At 43.3% G+C, this 26,472-nt stretch overlaps 2 protein-coding genes across 2 annotated transcripts in view; one reads left to right on the forward strand and one right to left on the reverse strand.

Annotated features, from left to right (window-relative positions):
• Nucleotides 1-26,348, forward strand: part of P2RX7 (purinergic receptor P2X 7) — a 43,287-nt gene extending 16,939 nt beyond the window's left edge. Inside the window, exons 4-14 of the mRNA XM_006736971.3 lie at nucleotides 532-604; nucleotides 1,670-1,766; nucleotides 5,125-5,205; nucleotides 5,835-5,964; nucleotides 10,218-10,354; nucleotides 17,403-17,493; nucleotides 18,787-18,852; nucleotides 18,940-19,089; nucleotides 20,802-20,903; nucleotides 23,583-24,311; nucleotides 24,527-26,348. Of these exons, the coding sequence (XP_006737034.1) occupies nucleotides 532-604; nucleotides 1,670-1,766; nucleotides 5,125-5,205; nucleotides 5,835-5,964; nucleotides 10,218-10,354; nucleotides 17,403-17,493; nucleotides 18,787-18,852; nucleotides 18,940-19,089; nucleotides 20,802-20,903; nucleotides 23,583-24,068 (1,413 nt within the window). The 3' untranslated portion in view covers nucleotides 24,069-24,311; nucleotides 24,527-26,348. The remainder of the gene's footprint in view (nucleotides 1-531; nucleotides 605-1,669; nucleotides 1,767-5,124; nucleotides 5,206-5,834; nucleotides 5,965-10,217; nucleotides 10,355-17,402; nucleotides 17,494-18,786; nucleotides 18,853-18,939; nucleotides 19,090-20,801; nucleotides 20,904-23,582; nucleotides 24,312-24,526) is intronic.
• The window catches only part of IFT81 (intraflagellar transport 81), a 177,339-nt gene that overhangs the window by 128,728 nt on the left and 22,139 nt on the right, over nucleotides 1-26,472 (reverse strand). The gene's annotated exons all lie outside the window — the stretch shown is intronic.

The raw sequence follows: 26,472 nt of genomic DNA on the forward strand, positions 1-26,472 counted from the left end.
GTCCTCCATTTTAAAGTGGAGAAATGAGTGGGTTTTCGTATTTTCACAATGTTGTACCACTACCCCACTACCTAATTCTAGGACATTTTCATCGCCCCAAAAAGAAGTCCTGTACCCATGAGCAGTCACTCCCCATTCCCCCCCTTCCCTCAGCCTCTGGCAAGCACTGATCTACTTTCTGTCTCTGTGGATTTGCCTACTCTGGGTATTTCGTATCACTGAGATCATACGATATGTGGCATTTTGGGGCTGGCTGCTTTCACTTGGAATCACGTTTTGAAAGGTCATCAGTGTTGTAGCAGGTGTCGGTGCTTCCTTCCTTTTTATGGCCAAATCATATCCATTGTATGAATGCGCTACGCTTTGTTTGTCCTGATGAATATTCGGGTTGTTTCTACTTTTTGGCTACTGTGAATGGTGCTGCTGTGAACATTTGTGTACAAGTTTTGGTGTGGACAGAGGCATTTGCATTTCTGTATCTTAAGAGACACACATTGCTTACTCCCCACTATCCTGTCCTTCTCCCTGCAGTTTCCCACCCGAAGGACGATCTGTTCCTCTGACAGGGGTTGTAAAAAGGGACGGATGGACCCGCAGAGCAAAGGTATGTTCTGTTTCTTTTCGGGGATCCTGGGGGGGTGGGTGGTCTGGTATCTTGGTGACATTCACAATGCCCTAAAGTTCAAATCTTTAGCCTCTGGCTCTCAGCTGCCTTCTTCCACCCTCACCAGAATGTGGGAGAGCCTGTGTCTGTCCCATGCCTCTGCTCTGTCCCCAGAGGATTAGCTACTGACTAGCAATGTGATCTAATTCCCCAGTGAGGGCAGCTACTGAAAACCCCCAGAATAAGCATCTTCAGGGCTCTCATTGACAGGAAAATCAATGCCCCACAGTGTCATCTGTGTATGCTGAGCTTTCCCCCTCGAATTTCCCCAAAGGTTGAGGAGTATGAACTGTAGCCCCAGGGCTCCTGGGGATGGTACCACTATTAACCTACAGAATTTCTGTATCTCTTGTTTTAACTTAAAGACGCACGTGACAATTAAAAAAAAAAAATGACCACAAAAAAGATAAAACCATCAGTGGTTATAACACACACACATACACAAAAAAGGCCTACGGATGTTACATTCTGTACCATAAGATGTGTGTGTTTGAGTTGGTATAGAGACCATTCAAACATGACTTACTATTTAACTTGCCCCCTCGGGAATCTGTTAGTGACACTAACGCTCCAGGAAGATGTGTCATGTTCATTCTGTGGCTTTGCACATTCCTGGTCCATGCTGTACACCCCTAAGGGACTCCAGTGCCCGCCCACTTAGAAGCCATGTTCTAGTCCAGGTGTGCCAGGCGAGAGAACACACCCTGCTCAGCTCCTCTCTCAGCATTTTTCTTGCAAAGAAACCAAAATAAACCAACAGCATCCATGGTCTCTCTGTCTTCTCTCTCAATCTTTTTTTTAAAAAAGCTTACCATCCGATGTGTTCCTTGCTTGGGTTGCCTTATGTAAGTTTGTGGTTCGAATGGGGTTTTGTGGAAGCTGAAACTGCTTGGGTTGAAAAGCATAAATAAATAGTCTCTTGCTTGGGTTGAGTTCATGATGCAACCACCGTTTTCACACCTGTGCTTCTCTGGCCCCTTGACCCCACCCGCACCCTCCCACCAGGGATCCAGACCGGAAGGTGTGTAGTGTATAAAGAGAGGCTGAAGACCTGTGAAGTCTCCGCCTGGTGTCCCATCGAGGAGGTGGAAGAGGCCCCCCGGTGAGCTGCGGGGGGGGGGGGGGCGCGGAGATGGGATGGCCCTGACCAGTGAGCAGATGAAAAGTCCTGAAAAGTCCTCCCTCTCTCCCCCTCCGTCCCCGGCACACCAGTGGTCTCTGAGAAGGCCATGCTAATTGTTAAAATATTGCAATAATTCTATACGGGCTGGTATATAACTACTACCCTGAGCACCCTTGGGTGCCCCTGGGCCCCTGGCTGTCCCAGCACCTTACAGAGCGTCTCTGGAGCCCTCCTCTAGCACTACAGCAGGCCCCATTCTGACTGGTTGGTGTCCATACTGAGCAATTAAGGATGGGAAGGTGGCAGGAAGGGAGTGAGGAAAAGAAAAAGGAAGAAAGGGGAAGGGAAAGGAAGGGGAGAGGAAGGAGGGGAAAAGAGGGAGCAAGGGAGGGAGAGAAGAGAAGTTTTCTTAAATTAAGTGGTCACAGTGACATACAGATTTGTTGATCCCCTATATTGATTCTTCTCTTTAATACACAATGTCAGGCCCAGAAAGCAGAACTTGATGTTAAATCTCAGAAATCACAGGGATTGGTACATTTCAGCAGAAGAATAGAGAGACCTGGATTCAAATTCTGACTCTAACACTTCCTCACTGTGTGACCTTGAGCAAGCGGCTTAACCTCTCTGAGCTTCATTTTCCTTATTTGTAAAATGAGGATAATAGTTGGCCCCACCTCGCGGGCTGTTGTGAGAATTAAATGAGATGATACTTGTACCTCACAAGCAAAGTGAGCCCCATGCCTAGTTTATAGTAAGTGCCAAATAATGCACACACACGCACATGCGTGCACACACACACATGTGCGCACAGACACACACCCAAAAATGATCTCCCCCTAGAAGTGTGGTGGTTCTAGACCAGCACTGTCCAATGGAACTTTCTGCAATGATGAAAATGTTCTGTACCTGCACTGTCCAATATGGTAGCCACTAGGTACATTGGCCATTGGGCACTTTAAAATGTGGCTACTACAACTGAGCAACTGAATTTTTAATTTAATTTAAATTCAACTTTAATAGCCACACATGCCTAGGGGATACTATACAGGAGAACACAGCTCTAGATGAATGTGACTCAAAACCACACCATCAGCATCTTTGGGGCAAAGAGAAGATTGCCCCAAGCTGACTTTTTAGAAGGTCCAGGCAAAGGTTTCCCATGACAGGGTGGGAAGCACTCGGCAGGGTCAGCCCTCAATCATTAATGGTACCACCCAGGTTTATTCCTAGGTCAGAGAAGTTTCTTTTTCACGGAAAGAATTGCCTAGGGCTTGAGTGAGCTATCGGCTAACACTCAAGTAGTCCCTGGTTGAAGGAAAGAGTCCTCTTGATTACCTGTAGTTTTCAGTTGCTAACTTATTCATCAGATAAATACTGGGCATCTCCAATGTGTAGGTCCTTGGACTGCAATTCTACATGACCTTGGGCAAGCAACCCCCTGAACTTCAGTTTCCTCATATTTTATGCAAAGGGATTACTAAAATGATTCATTTAATCATTCAGTCAACACATCCGATACCACATAGGAGGTATTAGATATTAATTTTACATGTAACTATGCACAAGAGACTGTGCTAAAAATACAAGCAGACCCAGATAGCGAGCAGGTCCCAAGCCTCTTGCAGGCTAATCAGAGGTAAGACATGTGCACAGAGAACTATAATTCAAGGCAGAAAGTTAAGCGTGTCATAAGAGAGGAATAAAGGACTTTGATCCTTCAAGTTTCAAGTCCTCTTATTCTTAGAATGTTGCCCAGGAAGCATTTAGGATGTTCTAAAGGTAAACAGTCTGGCATGTCATAGGCATTTGTTATAAATAAGATTTTTTATGCAAATGTCAGAAATACAACTTAAACTGGCTTCAGGAAAAAAGACAATGTTATTATTTTTTTTAATTCCTGTAAATGAGGAGTCCAGAAGTACTAGTTTCAGGAAAGGGTTGATCCAGCCTTCAAATAAAAATGATGTCATTAAGATTCTTTTTCTTTCTGTCTTTTCCAACCCCCACCCCCACCCCCACCCCAGTTATTCTTTCTTCCATTTTGGTTTTCCTCACACTGTGGTCCAGGGAACTCCGGGTTTACACTGTCTTTACTACTAGCAATCCTAAAGAAAAATGAGTTTTTCTTTTTCCAGTATTTCCTACAAAAACCCTAGAATGTTTTCATTGGCCTAAGTCATATAACAATCTATGAACCAATCACTATAGCCAAGAGGATTGGGTTATTCTGTTTAGCCATCTCTGGGTCACTTGCCCATCCTCGGAGCTGTAAGGATAGGCAGGAGATGGACTCCTCCCCACCCAACCCTCTGGGCTGAGAGTGGAAGAGACCTGGCTATCCCAAAGGGAGAAAACTGAGGTGGTTCTAACAGAGGGGGAATGGATGCTGGGCAGGCAAAAACTATAGTGTTCTCTACAGTTATATCCTAAATAGAGGCAAAGCTGGGCTCTGGCAATTTTGGAATAAAAAGTAGATCATCTTGGTGCCCCCTTCCAAATACCTCCATCCTTTTCTGGTGTACTCCCATTATATATATCTGCCACCCACTCAGGCCTGCCAACAATAAGGTACCAGCTGTATCTCTTTATCCACAGCCAATTCTCTCCATCTTTAGCAGACTGTCAACTACATAAGGACAAAAACCTTGACTGCCTTGTTCATCACTATATTCCCAATGCCTAGCCCCATGCCCAGCAGAATAAATATTTGTCAAATGAATGAATCTATGGGTTGTCGGTGGACCTTCCTAAAGTCTAGGATTTGGGCTCCTCTAACTCATGGAGAATTTATGCTCCTCAGAGCTTATCAACCTATAACTAATAGAGCTGACTATATGTGTGGCCCTGTGCTAAAGGCCGGGGATGCCAAGATAAGAAAAATCCAAGTCTATTGGGAAAGACACAAACAGAGGTGTGCTGGAGCTGGCTTATACTGACTCTGAGCCAATTATGCTCATCCCTTCCCAACTCCAAGTTCAGTGATACCCACTAATGGCTTGAGATCAGCCATGGTGGGAGTACATATACCACAGTAATCAGTAAATGGTACATATCAGAGCTTTTCTTCCCCACTGGGGGAAAGAAATGTTAAACATTTACCAGGACATCACCACACATACCTCAACATACAATTAATTACATCAGAGTGTGAGAAGGGTTATAGTAAATGCCATGGGGTCTCAGGAAGAGAGAAATTCTTACTCTTTTTTAGATTTTTAGGAAGGTTTTGCCACTAGACTACATTTCTCTTCCCTCATTGCAATGACCCGAGCTAGAAACCAGAAGCCTGTGGTCCCACTGCCCCACTGATCCCCATTTCGAATCTCTCTCTCAGGCCCGCACTCTTGAACAGTGCCGAAAACTTCACTGTGCTCATCAAGAATAACATTGACTTCCCTGGCCACAACTACACCACGTAAGTGCCCGGAATGTCTAGCCGTTAGCTATCTACTGCTGTGTAATGCATTAGCCAAAATTTAGAAGCTTAACAGCCCATGTTTATTATCTCATACAGTTTCTGTGGGTAAGGAATGTGGGAATGACTTCGCTGGATGGTTCTGATTCAGGGTCTCTCAGGTTGCAGTCAGGCTGTCAGTGGGGACTGCAGTCATCTCTGGCTTGACTGGGGCTAGAATCCTCTTCCAAGCTCACTCACCTAGTTGTCAGCAGGAGGTTCAGTTCCTCACCATATGGACCATCCCTTGGACTGCCTGAGTGTCCTTTAGGAATGGTGTCTGGCTTCCCCCAGGGCAAGTGATCCGAGAGGGACAGACAGCAAGCCAACAATACAGTAAACAAGATGGAAGTCACAGGCTTTTATGACTTAAGCTTGGAAGTGACACACCATCACTTCTGCCACATGCTAATGGTCACAGACCAACCCAGCACAGGATGGGAGGGGACTACACAAGGGTGTGAATCCCAGGGGCTGAGGATCCCCGGGGCCCCTCATGGAACCCAGCTACCAACTGGCTCATTGCCATGAAAGAGACGGGTCTCAGTTTTCAAAAACACGTTTGTTTGTTTGTTTCTCATTGCGTGCAGGAGAAACATCTTGCCAGGTGTAAACATCACCTGTACCTTTCACAAGACTCAGAATCCACAGTGTCCTATTTTCCGACTAGGAGATATCTTCCAAGAAACAGGAGATAATTTTTCAGATGTGGCAATTCAGGTTGGTGGTGTCTTTGGATGGCGAGGGTGTGATTCGGGGGGTGGAAGATGTCAAATAGCCAAGAGGCCAGGCCCCTGGATCTTAGTTATAGGGCTCCCTTTATTGAGCATTCAGTAAATCCCTGGTTGGTGCCAAGGCCTTTCCCTGCATTTTTACCCCATCTAATCCAACAACAACCCTGTGAGTCACATCCCTGGAGCAGTAGTTCCTGAGACTGCTGTAACAACCCACCACGATCTCAGTGGCTTAAAACAACACGCCAGAGGTCTGGAGTCCTTGAGTCAGAAGTCCAAAATCAGTTTCACTGGACCAAAATCAAGATATCACTGGGGCCACGAACCCTCCAGAGGCCCCACAGGAGAATTCATTTCCTGGCCTTTTCCACCTTCTAGAGCTAGAAGCTTGTAGCCCCTTCTCCCAGATTCGAAGCCAGCTGCACAGCATCTTGCGTCAGTGGTCACATTGACTTATTCTGTGCCAAGTCTCCCTCTGCCTCCCTCTTATAAAGATACTGGTCTTTTTCAGAGAGAGCATTTATAAAAGGAAACATGTAGGGCCCATTTGGATAATCCAAGATAATCTCCCCATTAAGTTCATCACATCTGCAGTCTCTTTTGCCATATAAGATAATATATCCGAAGATTCCGAGGGTTGGGACCTGGGATTCGGAATACTTTTGGGAGTCATTATTCAGACCACCACACTTGGATTTGTCAGGATTCTTCCATTTGCACCTTACGGACATCCAACTCAAATAATGTAAGCAAAGAATAAATTAAAAAGCATTTTGGGGGCAAAAGGAAACCAAACTCAATTGGCTTAAGCGAAAAAAAGAACCATGTATTATTAACTCATGTAAAGACACCAGGGGAAATGGACTTTCTAGTACACCCAAGGCACTTTCATACCTCGGGAGTTTTCTTTTCCTTTCTTTTTTAAAAGATTTTATTTATTTGTTTTAAAGAGGGAGCACCCCACCTTGGGCGTTTTCTTCTGCTTGTCCCCTCTGCCTGGAACAGTCTTGCCCCAGACATAGCATTAGCTGTCTCCCTCACCTTCTTCCAATATTTGCTCAAATATAAGCTCAGTGAAGCTTTCCCTTACTACTACCTTTAAAATGACAATTTCAGGGCACGTGGGTGGCTCAGTTGGTTAAGCGTCAGACTCTTGATTTCAGCTCAGGTCATGATCTCAGGGTTGTGAGATCGAGCCCCGCCTCAGGCTCTACACTGGGCATGGAGCCTGCTTAAGTTTCTCTCTCCCTCCCCACTCTCTGAAAAAAAATTTTAAATGACAATTTCAATCTCTACCCCTATCCCAGCATGCTCTATGGCCCTTGCCAGGTTTATTTTTATCCCTGGCACCTAGCACTATCTGACATAGTATATATTTTATATATCCATTTGTTTGTTGTCTGTCTTCCCTGACTAGAAGTTTCACGAGGGCAGGCGTCTTTGGAATCTTTTGTTAATTTTTGTATAATGCTCAGCATAATGGGCACTCAATAAATATTTATTGACTGAATGAAGCATGTGATAGCAGTAGGCATGGCTGCATCCAGGAACTCAAATGATGTCTTTAGGAATCTGACTCCTTTCATCTCTTTGCTGTTTCCTTAATGATGATGTCATTCATAGGCAGATTGTCCACATGTCAAGGTAAAGCCGCCAAAGTCCTAGGACTGTGCTGTCTGACATGGTAGCCACTAGTCACATGAAGCTATTTAAACTTAAATTAATTGAAATGAAATGAAATATTTATTTCCTTTGTCATAGTAGCCACATCTCAAGCACTTAATAGCCACATGTGGCCAGTGACTACTTGATTGCACAGCATGAATATACAATATTTCCATCACTGCAGAAGATTCTGTTGGACAATGCTGCTGTGGACTGTCACAATCTCTGGCTAGTGGTCCCAACCAATAGAGGACCTCTTTTTTTATGGTTCTGACAAAATGTCTCAGAGAAGACTCTGATTGGTCTATCTTGGGCCACATACCTATTCCTGAACCAGTCATCAGGTCCTTACTGGCCAGGCCTAGACCATCTTGCCATTCTGGGAGCTGGGAGAGAGGACAGTCCCATTCAAACCACTCAGCTGGGATACACGTTTGCCAAAGAAAATTCCAGGCATTTTTACCAGGAGAACTGGATGCTAAATGACAGAAACATCAGATATTCACAAAAATATGCAGAGTGCTTGACTTCATGCCAATAAATGACAATTGTGATTAGTCTGTAATTCCCCTTTCTCCAAGTCAGAGTCTGCTTGCTACTCATCTTTTTATCCCTAGCATCTAGCACACTGTCTTGAAATACCATCTTTTGTCGATTCAAAGACATACTTTTTTCACATTTTAATCTTTCTGAAATCAAAAAGTGCTTTCGATGAGGGAATTTCACAGTTTAATTGACAGCATTTCCTTCTGAGAAAAAGAAAATTACTTGTCTGATAAGCAATGGTGTCTAAGAATCAGTGAAATAAGATAGTCGGTGCTCAAAACATGTTTGTAGGAAGAAAGAAGTACCAAGTAGAGGTAAGAGATTAAGAGATTCCTTAGAAGTTCAGAGAAGAGAAAGATCACCTTGAATTGAGGAGGAGGGGTGACTGAATGGATAAGGAAGGTTGTAAGTTGAGTCTTGGAGGATGATGAGGATTTAGCTAGAGAGATGGTAGGAGAAATATTTCAATGGGAGAAAAGACAAGGGCTGAGACCTAAAAGTTCAAGTGTACCCAGCAATTCCACTCCTAAGTATATACTCAAGAGAAATGAACCGCATGTCCACACAAAAACTCACACATTGTAAGTGTTCACAGCAGCATTATTCATAATAGCCAAAAGGTGGAGACAATCCAAATGTCTATCAAAGGATAAATAGATAAACCAAATGTAGTCTATTCACACAATGGAATATTCTTCCACCATAAAACGGAATGAAGTACTGATATGGGCTACAATATGGGTGAACTTTAAAAATATTATGGTAAGGGGTGCCTGGGTGGCTCATTCAGTTAAGCGTCCGACTCTTGATTTTGGCTCAGGTCATGATCTCAGAGTCCTGGGATTGAGCCCCTCATCAGGCTCTGTGCTTAGCACAGAGTCTTCTTGTCCCTCTCCCTCTGCTCCTCCTCTGGCTCTCTCTCTCTCAAGTAAAGAAAATCTTTAAAAAAAATATATTATGGGGGCGCCTGGGTGGCTCAGTCGTTAAGTGTCTGCCTTCGGCTCAGGTCATGATCCCAGGGTCCTAGGATGGAGCCCCTCATCAGGCTCCGTGCTTGGCAGGAAGCCTGCTTCTCCCTCTCCCACTCCCCCTGCCTGTGTTCCTTCCCTCACTTTGTTTAAAAATATATATATTATGCTAAGTGGGAGCACCTGGGTGGCTCAGTCAGTTGGGTGTCCTACTATTGATCTCGGCTCAGGTCTTGATCTCAGGATTGTGAGTTCAGACCCACATTGGGCTCCACGCTGGGCATGGAGCCTACTTAAAAAAATAAATAACTAAAAATAAAAATATTATGCTAATTAAAAGAAATCCATCACAAAAGATCACATATTATATTATTTCATTCATATGAAAGAAAGTTCAGAATAAGGAACTCTATAGAGACAGAAAGTCAAAAATTGGTGGTTGCTTAGGGCTGAGAGGAGGGGTGGAAAGGGGCACTGACTAAAAGTTTAGGGGTTTTTTTTGAGGCAATGAAACTGCTATAAAATTTATTATGGTGACAGTCACACATATATGTGAATATACTAAAACCTGTTGAATTACACACTTTTATACACTTGTACCAATTGTATGTGAACTATATCTTAATAAAGGTGTTTAAAAAAAAAAAAGAAATAAAAATGCCAATTCTGTTTAGGGGAAAGTGTAGACAGTGTGAAATAAGAGCTTTCTCCAGAGGAGTGTTGGGAGGTAAAGCAGAAAAGATATGTGATGGGGTTCCCTGAATTCCAGTGTAACAAGCTTCAACTTAATCTTTAATGGGGGGGCCATTCAAGGTGTTAGATTATGGACGAGATTTACTGAAAGTTTTATTTTAGGAAAATAAATCTAAGGGTGCATCCAGATGGGAGGAGGAGCAGGGAAATGCGTTTGCAGCCACTTGTGTGTGTTAGATGGGGCTGCGCTCGTGGCTCTGAAACGTCAATCTGTGTTTCCCTCTAAAAAGAACACCTCCCTGTGCAGGGAGAGGTCTGGAAGCTGTGTCCCATGTGCAGCAGGACTTAGAGACTGTGTCTTCCCCAGGGAGGAATCATGGGCATTGAGATCTACTGGGACTGCAACTTGGACAGTTGGTTCCATCACTGCCGTCCAAAATACAGTTTCCGTCGCCTTGACGACAAGACCACCAATGAGTCCTCGTACCCTGGCTACAACTTCAGGTAACAGCGCCCAGAAACCTCCAGACCTCGCTAAATTGCATCCCCAGCAGTCAGTGAGAATTAATTTTGGTTCCCAAGGCAACAAGATGAATGCAAAAAGCTTCCTCTAAGAACTAGGGGTGACTGGATTTTTGGTTGAATTTTTTTCTTTTTAATTATTAAAGTGATACACACTCTTTGTAAAACAGAAACAAAATTGGGGAAACAGAGAAGAGCATAGAGAGGAGGATATAAATCACCCATAATTCCTCAACACTGAGATAATCAAAGATAACTGGTGAATTTTCCTTCCTTTAACCAATTCTTTCATGAGGCTTCTATGAGAGCAGATCACACTTATAACCTGGTATTCTGTGTTTGTGTGTTTGTTTTGCCATTCCCTGGGTCACTCGGAATTCCTTGTGACCATCACGTTAATGATTCCACCGTGCAAGCATAATGATAACAAGAGGCACCACTGAGGGTGGGTCTTTTATAAACCAGGCCCTCAAAGTCATCACCTCTCCACCTCACATCAACCCTGGAAGGTGGATATTCATGTTCTCAGGTAGAGCTGAGAAAGGTGAAATGATTTACCCAGGACCCACAGCTAACAGTAGCTCCATAACCCTAACTAACCTAGGTCACTCTGACCCCCAAATCCACACACTTTTCCTTCCATCGAGTGGTTTTCTTGCCCGTTCCTCCATTACTGGACATTTGGGGTGTCTCTAGTTTTTCTATTACAAATAATTCTACACTGCACATTTTGTACATAAATCTTTGAATTCCAGATTGTTTCCTTGGGATAAATTTCTAGAAGTAGAATTATTGGATCAAAGGCGATTAACATTTTATCATGTTATCATTAACATTTATCATTTAAGTTTTTTCCTATGCCTATATTTTTCATTTCTCAGGTTTATATTCAGTTCTTTCTCAAAGCCATCTATTACTGTTTCAGTGAGGTCCATTCTGACCTTACGGATCCTATTCCTTCTGTCTGTTCTACTATATAACCCCTTTCACCCTGACCCATTATTTGTAGTAACTCGGGTGGGATTTCTTCTTCCGAGGCTTTGAAGTATTTGTTGGTGAGTTTCAGCAGGAAAGGTCTTGTGCAAAGTTCTGTGTGTGCCGTGGGATGCGGAGGCATTCCTCTGGGGTGATTATGTAATTTTCTAGTCTGCAGGACTGTATGGGCATCTATCAATTATCAATCAATTTTTGGTTTAATTTCTGGGCACTGAATGTCTTCACTCTGCTGAAAGTATCCTATCCCTGCTCCCTCCCTGGGTAGGGCTCCTGCAGCCTCAGCTCCCTTACACTTCTAGGGTAAGACTCGAGCTCCTCAGATAACAGATCTGGTTGGGGTACTCCTAGGGGACAGACTCCAGACTCCAGACATGACTCCCACTCCCCACTCATCTCTAGCACCTAGAAAATGTCTTTCCTTGTTTTGAGCTCAGTAATACATTGGTATGACTTTAAAAAATATATTTTAATGGGGCGCCTGGGTGGCTCAGCCGTTGAGCATCAGCCTTCGGCTCAGGTAGTGATCCCAGGGTCCTGGGATCGAGCCCCGCGTCGGGCTCCCTGCTCAGCGGGAGGCCTGCTTCTCCCTCTCCCGCTCCCCCTGCTTGTGTTCCTGCTCTTGCTAACTCTCTCTCTGTCAAATAAATAAATAAAGTATTTTTAAATATATATATATATATATTTTATCTTGCACTTCTTTGTATGCGGTGGGAGGTGGTGGGCATCCTGTGCTGGCCCTCAGGCTGCCACCTTGATTGGAAGTCTTTTTGGTAAGAACATCTTTAAGACTCCTGATGCCACACTGCTGCTCCACCTGCAGTCTCATCTGACTTGTAAGGTTCTTTGTAGTGCACCTTGTATGCTTCTTACTTCTGGACTTCAACCCTATAAGAGCTGACTAGACTCCTGGTTCATTTTCACCATTGAAACTGGCTGGTGCTGATTTGGGGCTGACCTACTCTACTCTTGTTTTGACCCTCTGCACAGTTCACACCTCTGCTTCTGACTTTTCCCCGGTAGTGATCCTGTGCCATCCTAACTTCATTTCCATGTTACCTCCTATGTCTGGATCATTTCTTCAGCCTGTTGCTACAACTCTGCCCCAGCACTAACTTGGCCCTTAAGTTTGAGGTTCCATGACCTCTCATTGCTTGTAGGTACCAGATAGGTTTCGGTGATTGTTATTGTGGCTGATCCTTTTGTGCCATTTGGTTCCAGATACAAAGTAGGCTTATGCTGTTCCCTTTTCAAAAAAAGTTGCCAACTACATCCCTAGAATAATGGCTATATAATCATTTTGCCTATGAAGCCATTAGGAAATTGATATTGGCGCTCCTTATTTATTCGTCTATCAAATATATAGCAATGAAAAAAAATATTGCTGTGCCAATGGGTATATATTGGTACACAAACTGGACAAAGGTACTACTTAGCTTATATTTTAGTAGCACATGAATATAAGTCATTATAACATATAAGACAAGAATATAAGTAAATTAAGAACTCCAATAAGGCAACATCGTTAGTCTTCAGGGAAATGTAAATTTAAACCACAATGAGAAACACCTACATATACCCCCCAGAAGAGGTAAAAATTTTTAAAAGGCTGGCTGTTCCAAATGCTGACAAGGTGGAAAAGCAACTGGAACTCTCCTAGTTCCCTGGTGGGAGTGTAAGATGGCACAACCACATTAGAGAACTGTTGGGAAGTTTCTTATAAAGTTAAACATACATCTATCCTCTAATCCAGAAACCCCACTCTTAGGTAAAGAAAGGAAACACAGGTCCACACAAAGATTTGTACATGAATGTTCATAACAGCCTTCGTCATCATTACCAAAACCCAGAAACAACCTAAATGTCCAACAGGTGATTGGAGAAATAAATTGGGGTATATTTATACAATAAAGCACTAGTTAGTATAAATGAAGAAGGAACAAACTACTTGCACAAGCAACAACACAGAGGAGTCCCACCAACATTATGTTGAGTGAAAGGAGCTAGATCAAAATGAGCCATGCTGTATGATGCCGTTTATATGAAGTACAAGAACAGGCAAAACAACTTTTCTATGATGATAAAAGGCAACAGTGGGTGCTGCTCTGGAGAGTGGGGATGGGGGAGGCCAAATAGGAACTGATTGGAAAGGAGACCAAGAGAGTTTTCTGAGGCAATGGAATGTTCTAGATCTTGACAGGGTTAAAGTTATACAGTGTATTCATTTGTCAAAACTCATTGAACTCAACTCTTAGGACTTGTGTGCCTTATTATATGTAAACTATACCTCAATAGAGCAAACAACTCCAATAAGACCATTTCAGATGATGATAAATGCTGGGAAGAAAATCAAACAAGATACTGTACTGCAGGGTTGGGGCAGAGCAAAGGGGTAGAAGTGGGGGAAGCGACCAGAGAAGGCCTCTCCAAGCACAGGGTAGGACCCCTGCAGATATTGTGTGCTTTCCAGGAGCTCATGTTAGGGGGATAGCCTTGCAGAACTCTGTAGCCTCTCTGAATACCTTTAGCATTAACAGTGTAGACCAGTGTTTCTCAAAGTGCAACGCCCAGCATCAGCATCACGTGTTGGGAACGTGTTAGAAATGCACATTCGCAGGCTCTGCCCTGGACCTACTGAATCAGACACCCTGGGGATTGTCTTCATAAGCCCTCTAGGTGAGAGCCTCTCAGGTGTGAGAACCACCAATCTAGAACTTCCATACTCAAAGTGTAGTCCTGGAACCAGCAGCCTGGTCTCACCTGGGAGCTTGTTCTAATGCAGAATCTCAGGCCCCACTCGATGAACTGAATCGAAATCTGCACTGTAACAAGATTCCCAGAAGATTCATGTGCACGTTGAAGTTTGAGAAGCACTAGTCTAGACTAGATCATCTAGCACCCCAAACATACTTTCTTAGTCAGCCTTCAGCTGACTACATGTTGTCTCTACAACCAGGTTGCCGGTTTCCTGGAGGAGTGAATAAAACAAGGCGTCTACTTAATCTGTACATGCAAGTGTAGGCAAAAGTGCACATGTGCATGCACACATACACATTCACTGCTTCCTAACACTTCTGCTCGCATTCCTACTGACTTCTGGAGGCGATCTGCTCAAGCAAATGGGTCTCTTTACATTTTACCCAAAGCAGCATCATAAACTGGCAGGCCGCCTTCGACTGTGTCTTTATTTTTGTTTACTTGTCTTTTGCCTATACAATGTTTTGAAAGTTGAGACATTCTACATAAAAATCTGGACTTCTTACTTTTCTCGAAAAATTTAACTATTTGGGGAAAAAAAAAAAAAACTAAACCATTTGACAACTCAGGGTTCATATCCCACACAGCACCACTCTGCTGGAGGTGTCAGTGGTTCCCTTTATAAAAGGTATGTGGGTTTGTTTGTTTGCTACAGTCCCCACCACTCCCTATTGCCTTATACCTGGCCTGCATCACTCATTTCTGTCACCTGCCTGGCCCATGTTGGCATTTGAGTTTGAGACCCTTGACTAAAGGCCAGCTGAGATCAAGACGTAAGATGCTTTTTACCTCCTCTGGGTCAGTGGGGTTTCATCCAGGGCCCTGAAAGCAGCTCCTAGTTGAGGTATCATTTTGATATCCCCTGATGCTCTATTGAACAGACTTATGGCCATTAGCAAGAAGAGACAATTGGATCAGTGGTCCCCTAACTGCCTTTGCAGCCTGGTTTTTTGTTTTTTTGTTTTTTGTTTTTAAGCGGTCTGCAGAAGTATGCAGGGCAATGTCCCAAACAGATGTTAGCAAATGTCCTTTGAGTCGCTGAGGTAAGCCTAAGAACATTGGCTCCTGGAGAGATCTGAGCTTTCTGAAGAACTGAGGTGGTTATGATATTAATATTCTTTTAGAACAACATGTTAGAGCATTTGTTGTCTGGGATGAGCACCAGAAGAAATCTTTGGCCAGAAATAAATTGTCAAGTTCTGATGGATAACTGAACAGGTTATTTTTAAAAAAAAAAAAAAAAACAAACCAACAGAAGTGTATTCTCTCACAATTCTAGAGGCCAGAAGTCTAAAATCAAGGAGTCGGCAGGGACACATTCTCTGAAGTCTCTAGGGGAGGATCCTTCCTTGCCTCTCCCAGCTTCCCGTGGCTCCCTGTGTTCCTTGACTTGAAGCTGCATCACTCCAATGTCTGCCTCCATCTTTATGTGGGCTTCTCTTCTGTGTTTCTGTTTCAACTCTCTTCTCCTTTCTCTCATAAAGACACAAGTCACTGGATCCACCCTAAATCCAGGATGATCTCATCTTGAGATCCTTCATCTCATCTGCAAAGACCCTATTCCAAATAAGGTCACATTCACAGGTACAGGGGTTAGGCACTTGGACCTACCTTCTTGGGGGGTGGGGAGGGGCATTATTCAAACCGTTACAGTGTGCAAAAAAACCATTCTGCTCAGGGCCTAGTGTTTCTCAGAGTGTAGACCACTAGCCACGCACACCAGATCCACGTGGCACCTTTCCAGAAACATCTCAGACCTTCTGAAACCACCTTCTGGGGGGTGAGGCCCAGGAATCTACCTTTGAACACACTTCCCAAGTGATTCTTATCCTTAGTTCAAGAACCACTGTCCCAAGACCCTTTGCTTTGTGTATTAAAAAATAAATCACTCAGTAGAGCAGCACAAGAAAGAACTGTCATGGAATGAGAACAATCAGAAGCAAAGAAATCAAAACCCCTCTGGCCAGAAATAGGTGTTGAAGCACCTAAGAATATCTAACTAATCTCAACATCACATTTTGAGAGTTAAAAAAAATAGGAGTTTCAAATACTCCACACTGGATTCTGGCAGAGCATCTATCTTCTGTTTTCTTCTCTCTCCACACCTGTAAATAGATTGTGAATTAGTAACTCAGAAAGAAAATATCTTACCTAAAAACAACCTCCAAAAGGTGGTTCACGGGGAGGGACAGATTGAAAAATTTTGCGAGGTGTGTGGTTTAAGCCTTCCTAATTATCCATGAAAACAAAACATTCCGCTTTTCCTGACTGTAACACTGGTGAGAGCTGCGTATTTGGGGCGATTATGATTTGTGCCCAAGTCTTAATTTATAAAGGTGGCTGAGTACTGACATGGAGAGGTCACTGATACTGAAAGGACTTTATTACTTACATTTCCCAAGAGGAAAGGCACACCATGCCACACAGGGCCACAGGGGAAGCACTGGGTTTGGTCAGGAGATGGAAGGATCAAGGGGAAAGCATGGCCCAGAACCTTCATCGTATTTTCCATGGGACAGGCAAGGCAGGGCAGGGCCACAGCCTAGGATTGGCCTGCTTGAGTAATGTGGGCAGGCTCTGGGTTACAGGTGCATTCTCTAGCTGTGGGTATCTGGCCCTGGGTGACTTTGGCCCTGGGGGACCTGGCGCAGGGGGAATATTGGCTCGTGTGTTAGGGTGAGTGAGAGGGGGTGGTTGGGGATATGGATTCAAGATTGGTCAGAGGGTCTGTAACATGATTTTCAGGCACTCGCAAAAGCTGGATCACAGGGAAGATGTAAACAATGGTGGCTGTTGGTTTGGCCCTGTGATAACAGATGCAAATAGACAAATACAGAATCTAAGAAAATGCAATTAGAACAGATTGCTTGAGGGGCACCTAGCCCCAATCCAGCCATTAGTGTCTAGGATCCCCACCCCACTTTGTTCTAGAAGCCAAACTCCATTAAGAAATAATCGGATTTGCTTGAAACTATTTTTGTTAATAGTTTTTGTTGTTAATACTGTATTAGTTAAAAATTGTTCACTTTAATCTTAAATGGAAAGCAGATTTTGTATCACTCTGTGATGGTAGAAGAAGAGGAGGCAACGTGGGAAGTGGTGCTTTGGTTCCAAGAGAGTAATTTGTGGGTTTGGATTATGTTCTTCCCTCTGCCAACTGCAGCAGAGCTAGAAGATGAACAAGGAAGACTAGCTCGGCTCCTGTTTTGGGTTTTCCTTTCATGAAATACCAGCACGTTCATACAGATCTTTATAAACATGGATCCTTCTCCTCCTACAGATACGCCAAGTACTATAAGGAAAACAACGTTGAAAAACGGACTCTGATAAAAGTCTTTGGGATCCGTTTTGACATTCTGGTTTTTGGCACCGTAAGTCTCTGCTCCCAGCCACTGGCACCTCCATTCCTGTGACTGTGTCCTAATTATTGCTGTAGTGCCTCAAGGGGTGAATGTTTCGGTCATAGTCAATAGCTGGCACTGTGCATCTTGCATGTGGGATAAGAGGTGGAAGGAATGTCCTTGGGGTCCTGTCCACGATGAAGTCATCTGATCACTACAAGAGTGGGATTGGGAAGAAAACTGAATATTCAACTTTAAAAATATTCTGATGCTTAAAAAGAGAGAGGGAAAGAAAGAAATCCTTTTTGCAAAATACTTTGTAAGTAACAGAAGCCAACTCAAATTGGCTTAGGGAAAAAAAAAATTTTTTTTTTTAAATCTCACATAGCTGAAAAATCCAGGGGCAGTTTTCAGGCTTCAGGCATGGCTGGATCCAGATGTTCAAACAACATCCTTAGGAATCTGCCTCCCTCCATTTCTTGTATCTGTTCTCCTCTGTTTTGGCATCATCCTCAGTTGGCCATGTCTACATGGTGGTTTCTGGCAGCTCCTTATATCTTACCGGTCCAGCAGTCTCAATAAAAAGAGAATATCTCTTTGCTAAAAGGTTCAGCAAAGGATTCAGGCAGATGCCTTTGGCTCTGACTGGCCCAATATGGGCCACGTGCCCTGTGCTGAACTAATCATTATGTTTAGGTCACACCATACTCTCAGTGGCTGGTCTTGGACCTGCCCTGAACCAGCCCCTTCCCCTCAAACTATATGGACCAAGTATGGACAGAGATGGTTCTCCAAAGGAAAACCGGGGTGTTGTCTCCATAAGAAGGAGGGAGGGGACACTGGGCATGCAAAACTCCATAGATGCCCACAACGCCTTGTCCAAAACTGTATTATTTATGTTATATGTTATGTCATATGGTGGTAAGCAACACAAGAGTCAATGGGATAGAAGCTGAGAGAATGGAAAGATCATTGAGAAGAAAAACCACGAGGACACCTAAGGGAAGAGTGTGCAGACATTCCTTCCCTCTGCTTCCAAGGTAATCTCAAACCACTTTTAGGGAAAACGTCTGAAGCTCTCACCTTGTATGGAAAAACAACAAACTCAGTGTGTGGGTTCCAGTGCTTCTTTGTTTAAAACAGTCATGTTTTCGAGCGCATCCCAGAAGGCAAGAACAGGATGAACAGGAATCCTATTTTCAGTCTGCAGTCTCTGTTGCCATGAACATAGACTCCCTCCTCTGCTGGAGCTGACAATTACATGGTAGAGCAAAAGAGCATTGCTCTGAATGTCAACCAAGTCACCTTCCCATTTGTTTTCAGGGAGGAAAATTTAACATTATCCAGTTGGCCGTGTACGTTGGCTCAGGCATCTCCTACTTTAGTTTGGTAAGGGATTCTCTTTCCCATACTTTAGGAAAGTGATTTGGCAAAAAGAAATCTCACTAACATGGCACCAATCTGGGTTTTCCCCAGGCCACTCTGTTCATCGACTGCCTCATCAACACTTACTCAAGTAAATGCTGTCGATCCCGCATTTATCCCTGTTGCAAGTGGTGTCGATACTGTGCAGTCAATGAATACTACTACAGGAAGAAGTATGAGCCCATTGTGGAGCCAAAGCCGGTAAGGCTCACTGCATCAGTAGGTGCCAAAATACCCAGAGAGTCGGTCAGGTCACTGAGAAACATGCAAAAATAAGGCCCAAATCACAGGTGTAATCCCATAGTGGACAAGTCTCTGGACTCTACCCTGATCCACCATCTCTCAGATGAATCCTTTGGTCTTAGGGAAGAACAGAAACAAAAATGAAGAGGCAAGATGGAGGGAGAACAAATGTTTATGTTCTAGGACTTGGCAGTTTTGTCAGATTTATTAAATTGGTACAGCCAAAAAAAATAGTATAGTGACTCTGGAGAACAATTTGGCAGTATCTAATAACATTTAGATGGGACATACTTCACAGCCTGGCATTTCCACTTCTCCATACCTACCCTCAAGAAAGAGCATCTACCCAAATGTCCAACAGGTGGATGGTGAAAGAAACTATGACCAGTCCATAGCAAAGAGCACCAGGCACCAGTTTAAAAGAATACGTGGATAATAATAAGAGCAAACATTTCTATAGAACTTCAAAGTGCTTTATATATATTAATTCATAGAATCTTCACACAACCCTATAAATAGGTGCTACTGTCATCTTTCTAAAGATGAGGAAATTGAGGTGCAGGAGGGTTAAATAATTTGCCAAAAGTCATACAGCTAGTAGCGGGGGAGCTGGAATTCCAACTCAGGCAGGCTGGTTTCAGAATTCATCTTCATAACCACTATGTTATAGGTACTGGCATGAGCAAATATCCAAAACATGTTGTTGAAAGGAAAAAAAAAACAAACTATAGGACAATATATACAGTATGATATATACCATGATATGATAAAAGACAACTACACATATGATATGAACTCATCCCATGTATTTTCTACATGTATATTATACATGTGCTTATATATAATCATACAAATAACACGCATACATTCTATATATTTTATATATGCTCTATATAGTTTCTACATTTATTATACACATGCATGAAGGTGTATAGGGAGGATAATATATGTATACAAAAAGGTACACACAAAAGTGACAACAGTGATTCCTTCTACAAAGGAACCTAGGATGGGGGATGAGTCAAACGGAATTTGAGCTCATCTGTATTGTTTTGATTTGTTTAATTAGGCTTCTACTAAGCAGGTCCCCTACACTTGATTCCATGATTTCCCCCAATCAAGGAGAAACCTCTAGTACTTCAAACAACAAAGAGGGTCTTTGTCTTTCCCTCATAAGAACATTACTGTCCTTTCCCAGCAGCTGAAGACACGATTCACGGGCCGCTGTACATGTATTATACAATTTGAAATGAAAGTTCATTTTTGCAACTAAAAATAATTACCATTTCATAGCTCAAGATAGGATGAAAGTCAGCAAAAATATAAATAATTTAAGTTGCAACAGTAAAATTTTCGGGATATTCAATCTAGAGTAACTGAAATTGAGGGAACACAAAAGGACTTTTACAGAGCACGTGGGAGACCTAAAGTCATCAGGCAGTAAGCTGTGGAGACTCTGAAGTCCACATATTAAGGTGCATAGGGTCTCACTGCTGATTTACCTTTGGACTCAGAAATCATTCATTCTTGGCTAGCAAGAGTTTTTGGTCAGCTTCTAACAGTTTGTCATTTGGTAAATAGGAATAACACTTGCCTTTAGATATGTTCAGGATGTGATTGTTGATAATTCTGTACAAAAATGGGTAAAATTTTTAACCCTCTTTTCCTAGACATTAAAATACGTGTCCTTTGTGGATGAATCCCATATTAGGATGGTGGACCAGCCATTACTCGGAAAAAGTCTGCAAAATGTTGAAGGTGAAAAAGTCCCAGTAAGTTAAAACATTTAGTCTTTTTTTTTTTTTTTTTAAGAAAAGTTACTATTAAATAAAAATATAGCAGGGCACCTGGGTGGCTCAGTCAGTTAAGCATCTGCCTTTGGCTCAGGTCATGATCCCAGGGTCCTGAGATCAAGCCCAATATAGAGCCCCCACGTGGGCTCCCTGCTCAGCGGGGAGCCTGCTTCTCCCTCTCCCCCTGCTCCTTAGCCCGCTCATGCGCTCTCTCTCTCTCTCTCTCTCAGATGAATAAATAAAATCTTTACAATAAATAAATAAAAATATAGCTATAAATTTGTGGAAATCGCAATTGATGAATTTTAACACAGTAAGTACATGTAACTCAGAATATTAGCAGAAGCCCTTTTCACGCCTCCACCCAATCACTACCTTCCCTTAAACGTCATCGTTATTCTGTACCCAAAGGTTAGTTTTATCTCTTCCAGGATTTTATAAAATTTGAATCCTGTATGTACTCAGTATATACTCTGTGGAGTGTCAGACTTCTTTCACTCAGTATGTTTTTGCGAGTCATCCATGACATGGCATAGAGCAATAGTTCATTCTCATTGTTGTATAATTTCCATTTTACAAACAACCAATTTATTTATCCCTTCTATTGCTGGTGGACATTTGGGTAGTTTCCACTTTGGAGCTCATGCAGAAATGCTGCCATGGTAAACATGTGGTGCCTACAAGTGGACCTGCTGAGGTCAGAAGGCTGGCATATGATACTATCAAACCATTCTCTAAAGGGGGTGTTCTAATTCCTGCTCTCCTCAGCAGCTCTGATCACTGGACATCTTCACTAACTGACTTCTACAGCTGCCATAATAAATCACCACAAACTAAGTAGCCGAAAACAACAGAAATTCATTCTCTCACAATTCTGGAGGCTGGCAGTCTGAAATCAAGGTGTTGGTAGGGCTTCTGAAGGCCCTAAGGGAGGATCCTTCTTTGCCTCTTCCAGCTCCTGGTGTTCATTACACCTGCTAGGACCCCTGGTACAATGCTGATTAGAAGTGGTTAATAGCAAACATCTTTTTGTCTCATTCCCTATCTCAGGAAGAAAGCTTTTCATATTTCACTATAGTATTTGCTGTAGGGCTTTAAAGAATGCTTTACTGGATTAAGAAAAGTCTCCTCCGTTCTTAGTTTGCTAAGAATTTTTATCATAAATTAATACTGAATTTTTAAAATAATGCTTTTTTCTGCTTTTTAAAAAATGATCAATGAATTTTCTTTTTTCTGTTATGTGGTGAATTACAGAAATTGATTTTCAAATGTTAAGCCAAACTTGCATTCCTACAATAAAATCAATTTGAAGGTAATAAATTACTCTTTGTATTTATCGCTGGATTCGATTCACTAATATTTAAGATTTTTATGTCTCTTATTGAGAGAGACTGGCCAAAGTTTTTCCATTCTTGTAATGTCCTTATCAGGTTTGGGTATAACATGACCTGAGGGGTGGGGAGGGGAATACACATAAAATTTACCATTTTAACCACTGTAAAGTGTACAATTCAGTGACATTTAAAATTCAAAATCTCATCCACAATGCTGTGCCACCATCACACTATCTAGTTCCAGAACTTTTTCATCAACCCAAAAGGAAACCCTGCATCCATTCAGCAGCCACTCCTCACACCCACTTCCCCCTAATCCCTGGAAACCATTTTTTTTTTTTTTTTTTTTTTTTTTTTTGAGAGAGAGTGAGAGAATGAGCAGGGAGAGCAGCAGAGGGAGAGGGAGAAGCAGGCTTCCCGCGGAACAGGGAGCCCGATGCGGAGCTCAATCCCAAGACCCTGGGATCATGACCTGAGCCGAAGGCAGACGCTTAACGACTGAGCCACCCAGGCGCCCCTGGACATAACATTTTTATCCATTCATCCGTTGATGGATATTTGGGTTGTTTTTACCCTTTGGCTATTGTTAATAGTGCTGCTGTAAGTGCTCATGTATAGGAAGTATTTAATTTTAATGTACTGACTCAAACTTTGTCCGGTGAATGAAGGTATATGTTACAAAGAACAGATATAAATGATGTCAATTATGGCAACTCCTCTTGGAGGATAACAAATGAATTTGCTGGAAGAGGGAGGCTGGTGGAAAAGGAGAGAGTAGAGCAAAATCAACAAAGATTTACTGTCTACTATGTGCTGGGTACTATCCTAGGCATTGGGGATACAGCAGTAACAAAGCAGACAGGGCCCCCCCACTTTCATGTGGAAGAAGAACCATCCAGAGGACATATCAATGAGTAGGATCACTTCAGATAGTGATAGTACTCTGAAGAACACGGCATCTCATGATGCACTAAGAGAGTGACCTGGGTGGGGGTGGAACTACCTAGATGGGGTGGGGGGAAGGGTCAGGGCAAGAAGGTCTCCATGAACAGGAGATACCTGCCTTGAGGCCTGGCTTATCTGAATTTCACTTCCTAACTCTATGAAATGGAGAGAAGGACACATACCTCATGAGGTTCTTCAAAGGCTAAACGGGGCAAGTTTATAAAACACTGGGATAGTCTTGATATATACATTTAATAAATGATAGCTACTGGTATTAATGTGATAGTAAGTGTAATTTTATAAGTTAATGACAGAAATAAAGGACCTAGAACCCTAGGGGTTGTCACTGCTGATGGGTTTGGTAACTTGACTTTTTCAGAGACCCTCAATGGACTTGTCCAGGCTGCCCCCGTCTCTCCTTGACCCATCCCCTATTCCTGGACAAGCAGAGGAGATCCAGCTGTTAAGTGACGAAGCGGCTCCCAGATCCAGCAACAGCCCAGACTGGTGCCAGTGTGGACACTGCCTCCCGTCCCAGCTCCCCGAGAGCCACAGATGCCTGGAAGAACTGTGCTGTCGGAAAAAGGCGGGTGCCTGCATCACCACCTCAGAGCCCTTCAGGAAGCTCGTCTTGTCCCGACAGCTCCTGCAGTTCCTCCTGCTCTACCAGGAGCCCTTGCTGGAGCTGGATGAAAACTCTAACAGCCGGCTGCGGCACTGCGCCTACAGGTGCTACGCCACCTGGCGCTTCGGCTCCCAGGACCTCGCCGACTTTGCCATCCTGCCCAGCTGCTGCCGCTGGAGGATCCGGAGGGAGTTTCCCAAGAGTGAAGGCCGGTACACCGGCTTCCAGAGTCCTTACTGATGGCACAGGGCTGAGCAGGCGCGTTAACGTTTCCTTTGTTTGCACCCTGAGCTTGACCTGCAAAGATCTGCGGCCAAATGTTCAACCAAAGGGAAATGTGTTTTCTGCTCCTGCAGCTCTAGATGTGTCAGAGAGCAGACTGAACAAACAAACAAATAAACCAGAATCCCTCAGCATGGACTGAGAGTCGAGAGATTCAGATCTGTGTCTCAGTTCTGTCCCTGGGAAGTTGTGTGATCCTAGGCTTTTTTTTTTTTTTTTAAAGATTTTATTTATTTATTTGACAGAGAGAGACACATTGAGAGAGGAGCACAGGCAGGGGGAGTGGAGGGGGGAGAGGCAGGCTTCCCGCTGAGCGGGGAGCCCGATGCGGGGCTCGATCCCAGGACCCTGGGACCATGACCTGAGCCGAAGCCAGACGCTCAACGACTGAGCCACCCAGGCGCCCCTGATCCTAGGCTTTTAACTCTGTGCCTCAGTTGCCTTCCTACCCCAACTGCGATCCCACAGAGATGTCGGGAGGACAAACGGAGTGAGCGTACACGAACTTTCTTGTTAATGCACAAAGAGCTACATGAATGCAAAGCAGCTCCTTATGAGGCCAGACTGGGAGAAGGTACAACTATGAACAAACCCTTTGGGTGCTGGTTGGAGACTGTGGAGGATTAATGGTGGCCACAAATTCTTGGGCACCTGACCCTCAGGACCTAAGGGTTATGTCTCCTCCTCTTGCATGTGGGCAGCTCTGATCGCTTTATCCAATAGTGGAAGTGACGCTGTGCCGGCTTCGGGGTCTTGGTCTTGAGGCTGGCAGCTTCCACTTCCGGTCCTGCCCACGTCTGCTGTGAAGGAAGCTTGCCCCCATACCAAAGTCTGACTCTCCTCGGACCACCCTACTGTGAGGAAGCTCCAGAAGCCACATGGAGAACAGAGATGCCTGACCAGTTCCCAGCTTCCAAGCCATCCAAACGCAGTCACTGGACATGGAAAAGAAGCCTTCAGATGATTCCACGCCCTGCTACCATCGGACTGCCACTGCATGAGACGCCTCCCAGGTTACCCACAGAACAAAACTGTTGGTTTAAGCCACTAAGTTTCAGGTTGTTCGTTATGCAGCAACAGATGACTGGGACAGAGAGCAAGCGTGACTCACTGGAACACAGACTCAGCCATACCTTCTGTGGTTCTAGGGTTCTTAGGGAGCCTGGACCACCCCTGAAGCCCCACCAGGGCTTAGGTCTCTGTTCGGCAGTCCTGTCAGGGCTGCGGACCACATGAGGTAACCCACCAGACCAGTCCTGGAATCCATCCAATCTAACTGCTGAACTACCCAATACATTTTAACACACAGCCTATTACTATGACTGGAAGTAGCTACTGCTGTTAAAATGGAAAAAGGCCACCTTTATGCCTTTAACATCCTGTACTTTGCAGCCAATTAGAACGGACGCAGTCTGGATGCTACTTAAAAAGCAACTCACACCCAAACCTTTACCATTTCTGTACATCGACCACTAAGAATATGAAAATGGATAGTCAGGTTTTAGGATCCTCCTTCAGGATTTCCTTTTCATGGTTTTGGTATTAGAATTGATTATTTCTAAACAACTCTTTTAAAGAATAAATAGAGACCACTATTCAACACAATAACTGATGAAGGATGTATGAGTTTCCTTAATACATATTCTAAGATGTGCCATTTTGATACTTTTTAAAAACCAGATGCTTTCTACTGTATTCATGTAAAGTAAATATGAGCAAAACCCTTCTTTTTTTGACCCAGGATTTTATCTGGCTTTAAACTCAGGAATAAACTAGGCCAGACTGAACTTTCATTTTTTTTTTTTTTACTATCTTTCAGAGATAGTAGATTATATATGACTTCTTATATGTATGATATATATTTAAAAGTGCATTATATATGACTTCTTCAGAATTTAAATTTTTACTCTTAGAATTCTATGTACAAGCTACAGATTTCCATTCTGATAAACCTCTGAAACATTATACCTTTATTTTATTTTATTTTTTGGTGCCTTATCCCTAGTGTGTTTCTATCACCTCTAGAGGCCCCAAATGGAGTCAGAATTTGGAATGACAATTAGTCACTGGATCCACCTACTATCCTCCTTCACCTTCCCCACAGATGCTTTAGGTGAGAGGGTGATGTGTTATGTCAATGGTGTGTAAAATGTCTGACACTTCGTACAGTAACATGCATCATATTTGTATCTTGTTTTTAGTTTACTGCATAAAATAATGTCCTCAGCTTGTGCAAGACTGTTGAATCTCAGATCTGTACCTCTGAAACAAATAATGCAATATATGTTAAGAAAAAAAAAAAAGGGTGCCTGGGTGGCTCAGTTGGTTAAGCGACTGCCTTTGGCTCAGGTCATGATCCTGG

This window comes from Leptonychotes weddellii, chromosome 13 (assembly GCF_054177405.1).
Source record: "Leptonychotes weddellii isolate Sample4059 chromosome 13, ASM5417740v2, whole genome shotgun sequence".
NCBI classification, from domain to species: Eukaryota; Metazoa; Chordata; class Mammalia; order Carnivora; family Phocidae; genus Leptonychotes; species Leptonychotes weddellii.